The sequence below is a fragment of the Kryptolebias marmoratus genome, linkage group LG14 (assembly GCF_001649575.2).
Source record: "Kryptolebias marmoratus isolate JLee-2015 linkage group LG14, ASM164957v2, whole genome shotgun sequence".
Taxonomy (NCBI): Eukaryota; Metazoa; Chordata; class Actinopteri; order Cyprinodontiformes; family Rivulidae; genus Kryptolebias; species Kryptolebias marmoratus.
This window is the reverse complement of record NC_051443.1, coordinates 26,446,309-26,453,164: the sequence shown is the minus strand read 5'-3', so window position 1 is coordinate 26,453,164 and position 6,856 is coordinate 26,446,309. Positions and strand designations below refer to the sequence as shown.

The 6,856-nt window shown below is 46.4% G+C and overlaps 2 protein-coding genes across 2 annotated transcripts; both read right to left on the bottom strand.

Annotated features, from left to right (window-relative positions):
* Positions 1-2,341: 2,341 nt before the first annotated feature.
* atp6v1g1 (ATPase H+ transporting V1 subunit G1) lies at positions 2,342-4,698 on the bottom strand. Its single transcript, XM_017404775.3, has 3 exons — positions 4,472-4,698; positions 3,466-3,566; positions 2,342-2,856 (listed from the first exon to the last, which is right to left on the bottom strand). The coding sequence occupies exons 1-3, from the start codon at positions 4,551-4,553 to the stop codon at positions 2,683-2,685; spliced, it is 357 nt and encodes a 118-aa protein (XP_017260264.1). The 5' UTR covers positions 4,554-4,698; the 3' UTR covers positions 2,342-2,682.
* A 329-nt stretch (positions 4,699-5,027) lies between these two features.
* LOC108229118 (FSD1-like protein) lies at positions 5,028-6,803 on the bottom strand. Its single transcript, XM_017404776.3, has 5 exons — positions 6,734-6,803; positions 6,398-6,480; positions 6,013-6,267; positions 5,849-5,937; positions 5,028-5,607 (listed from the first exon to the last, which is right to left on the bottom strand). Exons 3-5 carry the CDS (start codon positions 6,254-6,256, stop codon positions 5,461-5,463), a joined length of 480 nt encoding a protein of 159 aa, XP_017260265.2. The 5' UTR covers positions 6,257-6,267; positions 6,398-6,480; positions 6,734-6,803; the 3' UTR covers positions 5,028-5,460.
* Positions 6,804-6,856: the final 53 nt, after the last annotated feature.

Here is a 6,856-nt window from a genome sequence, read left to right as displayed (position 1 = left end):
CTCCCCCTGCGTACGTGACCCGGTCGGTTCGATTCGGTTGGTTCCGCTGTGCGGGCTAATCTTAGCTCAGACCATCATCATCATCAGAACCTCAGTTACCGGTTCCGACAGCGTACATCGTGATGTGTTCACCAATCCCCGTCAGGAAGGTTCCGGTTCGAACAGAACCCGGACTGAAACTACCTCCTGAATCCAAGCCGGCGGATCCAGAACTCAGAAAGGTCCAGAAAACTACGGACCAATGAGTCAGCAGGTGGTTCCGACCAAGCCGAATGTTCATTGAGACCGGTTCGGTTCTGGAACCGTCAACACGTCCTGCCTCGGCACGTGTTAGTTCTAGTATAAACACTAAAATCACAGAAGCTGCGGTTTTTTACTCGGAGTTCGGTTCGGCATCCCGGGGTCAGCAGCAGAGGTCACTCTGACACACAAACAGGAACCGGAACTCACCTAGACCTGGTCCCGAGTCTTCGGTGCGTCCTGTCTTCGGTTCTGACCCAAAAACACGGAACCAACAACAGATTCAAAGCTTTAAAAAAGCAAAAAGTCCTTTTCTTTCAACTTCTCTCCCCCGTTACTTTCCGCCGCTTCCGGCCATTGTGTGACATCAGAGAAGGCGGGGCCAGAGAGGACATTTGGACCAATCAGAAGCCACGCCACGTAAGCGGCGTTTTCTTCAATCATGGGTCACGTGATCTCAGTCCGCGCATGTGATGAGCGCGTGAAAATAAAAGAATCAGTTTGATCAAATTAAAACATTTTATATTATTGAAAAATATGAATAAATATTTGCTGCTAACACCGTCAGGGGTCTGCAAGCTGCGGCTCAGGGGCCACGTGAGGCCCTGTAAGCGCTGCTGCGGGTCCCTCTAAACAGCCTGTCAGTAAAATATAAACAGACACATTTAAAGAGATGTTTCAAAGGTTCTGTCCTGAAGTGCAGGAATTTCTACAGCAGAACGAGTCTTACAACATGTATGTGTTATAAGAGAGAAATTACTTCTAATTAATTATAAATTACTAAATAAAATGAGTCTGTTTATTGGTCAGTTATTATAAATGCTCAGAACACAACTTTATGACATTTCTGCACCAGAAGTACTTACAGAAATCCTCACATTTAGTTAAAAAAGAAAATCACACAAAGGTCACTGAAATAACCTAACATTTGCAAAAAAACCCAACATTTTAAATAAATAATTCTTCAGGTGTCCACAGGTGTCCTCAGGTGCCCTCAGGTCTGAAGGATTCCTTCTCCAGATGTTTCAACTCCTTCCACAGATGTTCAGCAGGATTTAGATCAGGGACCAGAAGGCCTCTTCAGAACGGTCCGATGTTTGGTTCTGACCCGTTCTTGGTGTTTTGTTGGAGGATCCAAACTTTGACTCTGAGCAGCACATCTCGCTTCAGAAGGCCTTGATAGTCTTCAGATTTCATTGGACCCTGAACAGATTCAGGAGCCCCTGTGTCAGACCCAGAACATGTTCCCTTGGAGGTTCAGGGTTCTGTTCTTTGGTTCTGGTTTGGGTCTGTGGACACAGAGCTGATGGGACTCCAGTTTTGTCTCATTTGTCCAGAGGACATTCTCCCAGAAGCTCTGTGAACTCCAGATGCATTTCAGTAAATTTCAGACTGTCTTTCTGGGTTGGTGTCCTCTGTTGTCTTCCATTAAGTCGGTGCGATCTGACACCGATGACCTTCAGAAACTCCAGAGTGGAATGAGGTCCAGTCTCTCTGAAGGACACTGGTTCCAGAAGCCACTCTGTGCGTCGGTACCTCTGAACCTCCTGCAGGTGGTGAAGGTGAACTCCTGTTGTTCATTCGGGCTGAGCGGCCCCCAGGCCCGGCTTGAGGGCTGGGCCCCGGTTACCCCGGTAACAGCGCCTCGTCAGGACTTTCTGACGTAAAAAACTTGTTCAAAGCCTTGTTCTCTTTGGTAAATAAAACATTCTGATTGAAAGAAAAGTTAGAATCACAAACGGATCTGTTTGGAGAACTGTTCCTAAACGAGGAGCTTCCTTTGATGAAACGTTCCGTCAGCTGCAGCTTCTTCTGATCCTCCAGCTGATTCATTTCAGACAAATAAATTATTTCATTTTCTGATGTTTAAAACTCTGCTCATATCAGGAAGTACAGATTTACAAACTCAAGCCATGTTTTTGGTTCTGATCCAGTTCGAGCCCAGAAAGAGTTCCTGTCCATGAAAACTGAACCGGGTCCATGTCAGAACCTGTTTGGTTCTTGTTGTTCTGAGAAGAACTTGATCAGTAAAATATTGATATTGGTATTTAGTGATTAAATTTTATTTTCTTAGCAGTTTGTGACACATGATGGAGAATTCTTATTTTAATCAGCTTTACTTTATTAATCTGATCACATCACAAACAACAACAGGAAGTCACATGGTCACAAACAGAAAACTACTCAATGTTTCACAAAAAAAGTCTCAGCCAATCAGGTTTCAGATCAAAGAGTGGTAAAAATCTGATGCCTGATTGGCTGGTTTTCTGAGGAGACTTTGATTTTGAAGAATTTAAAGAAACAAATAGATTTAATTTTAAATATAAATACCTTGTAAACATCATCACAGAAAACAAGAACAACAACAACCAATCAGGATGCAGTATCTGGGCAAAGCAGGACCGCCCCTGCCCCACCCCTCTGGTGATGGCCCAGCCCCCTTCAGCCCGCCACACGGTAGTTGGCGTGAAACTCTGGCTGGATGTCACAGACGCGTCGCAGCAAGTCGTTCAGCACCGTCTCACGGTTGCCACGGTAACTCTCCTGGATACGAGCCATCTTCTCAGCCGTGTCACGGTCCACCTCCACTGCACTGTTACCATGGGAACCAAGAGCCTGGTAGGGGCAGGGCCAAGAGGAAGAGAGAACATCAAATTTAAGAACTTGTTTAATTTTTTGTGTTACTGTAGTTTTGTTATGCGTTCAAAACTACAGATTATACTATTATTTTTATTCAACCTGAGTGATGATCTGAGAATATAATGAACAAATATTTGTCTTTGTTGGCTTATTTGTTTTACAAAGTAAAAAAAAAAAACAACAGGAAGAGGAGCTGCTTAATGAGGGGAGGAGCCACAGAGGTGGAGGCGGAGCATGATAGGTAGGGGAGGAGAATAAGACTAAAGAGTGGGGACACAAAAGACCAGGAGGAGGAACCCACCTCTGACACTTTGGAGTATCAGATGAAGGGGAGGAGCTCAAAATGAGAGGAGCATGATAGAAAGGGGAGGGGCTAGAGAGGAGCATGATAGAAAGGGGAGGGGCTAGAGAGGAGCATGATAGAAATGGGAGGGGCTAGAGAGGAGCATGATAGAAAGGGGAGGAGCTCAAAATGAGAGGAGCATGGTAGAAAGGGGAGGGGCTAGAGAGGAGCATGACAGAAAGGGGAGGGGCTAGAGAGGAGCATTATAGAAAGGGGAGGGGCTAGAGAGGAGCAGAACTCACAGCTGCCTCCTTGGTCTTGAACTCTTTCTCCCTCTGCAGGCGATACTGCTCGATCTCAGCCTGAGCCTCCTCCTTCGCTTGCTTCAGGCGCCGGTTCTTACCTGCACACACACCACACAGCTGCCATTAAAGCCCCGACCGCCTGATCCCCAGTCAGTTTCCCTCCAATCAACACATTTATTCAGGCGACCCAACAAATGTCTGTGAGTCAGGCTAACAAAGATCCTAATGAGCCTCAGGAGGGAGGGGAGGGAGATTAATCTGCACGTGAGTTTAGCTTAATAAACGGAGCATCTCAAACAGCTTAAAGCTTGGAACGCCATACTCTTCATTTCGGAATGGAGAAGAGAGCGGAAGTCCAGACGTACCAGCAGGTAGGTCAGTTTGAGGCTCATGTTACTGAGTCCGACTTCTGCTTATTGGAACATTCTTAATTAAAATTAGACGACATTTTTCGAAGGCACGTGACTTTAATCACGTGATGTCCCTGAATCATCCTGGTAGACACGGACAGGAAATGTTCCTCGTTAACAATACTTTTGACTTCCGGTCTGCGTGTCTGCTGACCGGTTGGTTCTGGTTCTGGTTCTGGCCCACACATTCAGTAAATCGGTGCGTGTTTCAGTCACACACCGCTGACAGTTCTGTTCTGATTCCGACCGAACCCGGGTCAAAGCATCGAACTCTGGGTCAGAACCACCATCTGGGCCCGCTGAGGTTCGGTTCAAAGAGCGAGCTGTGAGCCGACGAGAAGAAAAGAACATTCTCCATCTAGAACCTTTTCTGGATCATCTCAAGAGTTCCGTTAAGAACCAAAGAGAAGCTAAAAAGCTCTAAATTCACCGACTTTTGTATACAGTCTGGCTGCGGCAGGGCGGTCTGCTCCCACCACCGAACCCGCGCATTTATACCGGGTTCTACCGGGTTCTGTGCTGAGCCCTCTCTCGGTCCCGGATCCACCTGTCACCCGGGACAGCGGGGTTACCAGGCCGCCGTTCGTACTCACGCTTGCGGGCTTCGGCCACCTTCTCGGCGGCTCTCTTCTCGGCCTGCAGCAGCTGCTGGATGCCCTGAGACTGACTCGCCATGCCGGGGAGAGGAGCTGCGGACCGACCGGAGCAAGAACCGGGGCAAGAACCGGGGCAAGAACCGGAGCAAAAACCGGAGAAACGGGCCGAAACAACGAAGGTCGAACCAGGATTGAGTCGTTCTTCTGCAGTCAGCTGACCAGGCGTCACGATGCGGTCTGTCACGTGATCCAGTCACGTTAAAAAAAAAAAAAACTTTATTGACAGATTTGGTCCGTTCCTTTTCAGGCAGCCGGCGTGTGACCCAGCTGGAAGGAGGAGCTTGGGAGGAGGCGTCACCTTAAATACGGACCGACCAATCAGATCGGTCTGTGTCAGACTCCAGTGAACGTAGCCTCTATCATCAGTGAGCGCTGGATTATCCTGACTCCAGTGAACGCAGCATCAACAAATATTCCTCTGGTTTCTTTAATAAACAACCTACGTACAGTTTCCTGTGAAATTCAGTCCATTTTGTAAAAGTAAACACATAAGTGTTTTTGATCCATTTTATTTTAAATGTTAAATAGCATTTCAGATTTTTGTTTTTCTCTATATTCTTTTAAAATCATTTTTGACAGAAAACTTTCCACAGCTGAATCTGATCATCATCAGTTAGAAAAAACCCTGACGTTTCCACTCTGAGATCTTCAAAACAAAAGTCTGTCAGAAAGTTAAAAAATCAGCAGGAAATACGACTAATTCTAAAACACTCCATCACAATAAAAGTCTCACATATGACATAAAGAACTTCCTTCTAAACTTCAAAATAAATCACATCTGTTTACACCCTTCAAAATAAACTTCAGCAGGAAAAAGAAAAGCTCTTTTACAGATCAAGACTTCCAAAATAAAATGACTCTATCTTTTACCCAAATAAATTTTTTGACAAACATCTATAAATATCTTCAGTTCAGATAGAAAATCACTAATTATCTGATGTCGTGGCAGAAACGAGCCTCTGATCACTGATTGGCTGCGGCAGGCTGCTGAGGCTGTGATTGGTCGACAGGAAGTTTCCCATGAAGCTTGGTACCTGCAGCCCCGTTGTCACGACGACGCCACCGCACCACACCTGCAGCACAGTTTCACTGCAGTCAGTATCTCAAAGTACTGTGGAATCATAGTACTGCAGTAGTACTGTTGTAGTACTGTTGTAGTGTTGTTGTAGTACTGTCGCAGTACTGCTGTAGTACTGTCACAGTACTGTTGTAGTACTGTCGTAGTACTGTTGTCGTAGTACTGTTGTCGTACTGTCGTAGTACTGTCGTAGTACTGTCGTAGTACTGTCGTAGTACTGTTGCAGTATTTCTTACAGTGAAGGCAGGGATGAGCGGCTGGATGAACTTTGTTTTGAAACCATGAAGAAGACGAAGTTGATCAACGTCAACAAACAACAAATCTCCTGAAACACAGAAACAGAAATCAGCTGAGGAAGAGTAGCAGGAAGAGGATGAAGAGGATGAGGAGGAGCAGGAACCTTCGTCGTAGTCGCAGTAGATTCCAACTCGCTGCGGCAGCGGCCAATCCAGCGCCTTCGCTCGGTTGTTGTGTTTGACACACAGTGAGCTCTGCAGCCATTGGCTGGCATGGAGACACCATGAACTCGGGCTCTTGCCTAATTGGTCAAATCGACCCAAGCTGCCTCGATAGGCCACGCCCACAGCAAAAGATTTCCAGTCAGCAAGGGGGCGGAGCTCCCAGTAATAACAACCGCCATTCATTTCTTGGTCACCTAGGAGACAAACAGAAAGGCTTTTCTGCTGTAACCTTCAAAATAAAAGTGTGTCATTCAAATTAAAATCAGTGCTGCTTCAAAATAAAAGCCCTGACACAGACGCAGTGACCAATGGGTAAGAAGTTACCCAACACCGTGTACGAGTCTCCAGCGAACCGGTCGCGTCCCACTCGACTTCCTGCCGTCTTACTGGGTGACGGAGTCGCGCTTCTGTGGAACACAAACAAAAACAAAAGTTTGCCAACAGTTTGCTGAGGTTTGTTGTTTCACGAACACGGTGAAACAGCCAATGAGGTCGAGCCGAAGCGATGATGCAGCAGGAAGACAACAAAAAAACAGATTTATTTTGTTTCACATCGTTGGACGGTTTAGGAAAAGTTAGCTGTGCTGTCAGCGGTGATATGATTGGCTGCATGACGTGGGATGATGGATGATTGACAGGTGCGGCAGCACCGGTTTCTACCTGAAGGGATCGAAGAGGAGGCGGTACGGAGACTGAAGAGGGACAAAAAGGTCAGAGGTCACAAAGCTGGAGTCATTGCAGTCTAAACATTAAAACCAGCGACAGGTGATGTCATCACACCTG

Coding starts and splice junctions, on each gene's coding strand:
- atp6v1g1 (XM_017404775.3), bottom strand. CDS start 4,553: ATGGCGAGTCAGTCTCAGGGCATCCAGCAGCTGCTGCAGGCCGAGAAG. Junction 3,567..4,471: donor GGTGGCCGAAGCCCGCAAGC/GTGAGTACGAAC, acceptor GTGTGTGTGCAG/GTAAGAACCGGCGCCTGAAG. Junction 2,857..3,465: donor TCAAGACCAAGGAGGCAGCT/GTGAGTTCTGCT, acceptor TGCCCCTACCAG/GCTCTTGGTTCCCATGGTAA.
- LOC108229118 (XM_017404776.3), bottom strand. CDS start 6,256: ATGAATGGCGGTTGTTATTACTGGGAGCTCCGCCCCCTTGCTGACTGG. Junction 5,938..6,012: donor CTACTGCGACTACGACGAAG/GTTCCTGCTCCT, acceptor TCTGTGTTTCAG/GAGATTTGTTGTTTGTTGAC. Junction 5,608..5,848: donor CGCTCATCCCTGCCTTCACT/GTAAGAAATACT, acceptor ACTGTGCTGCAG/GTGTGGTGCGGTGGCGTCGT.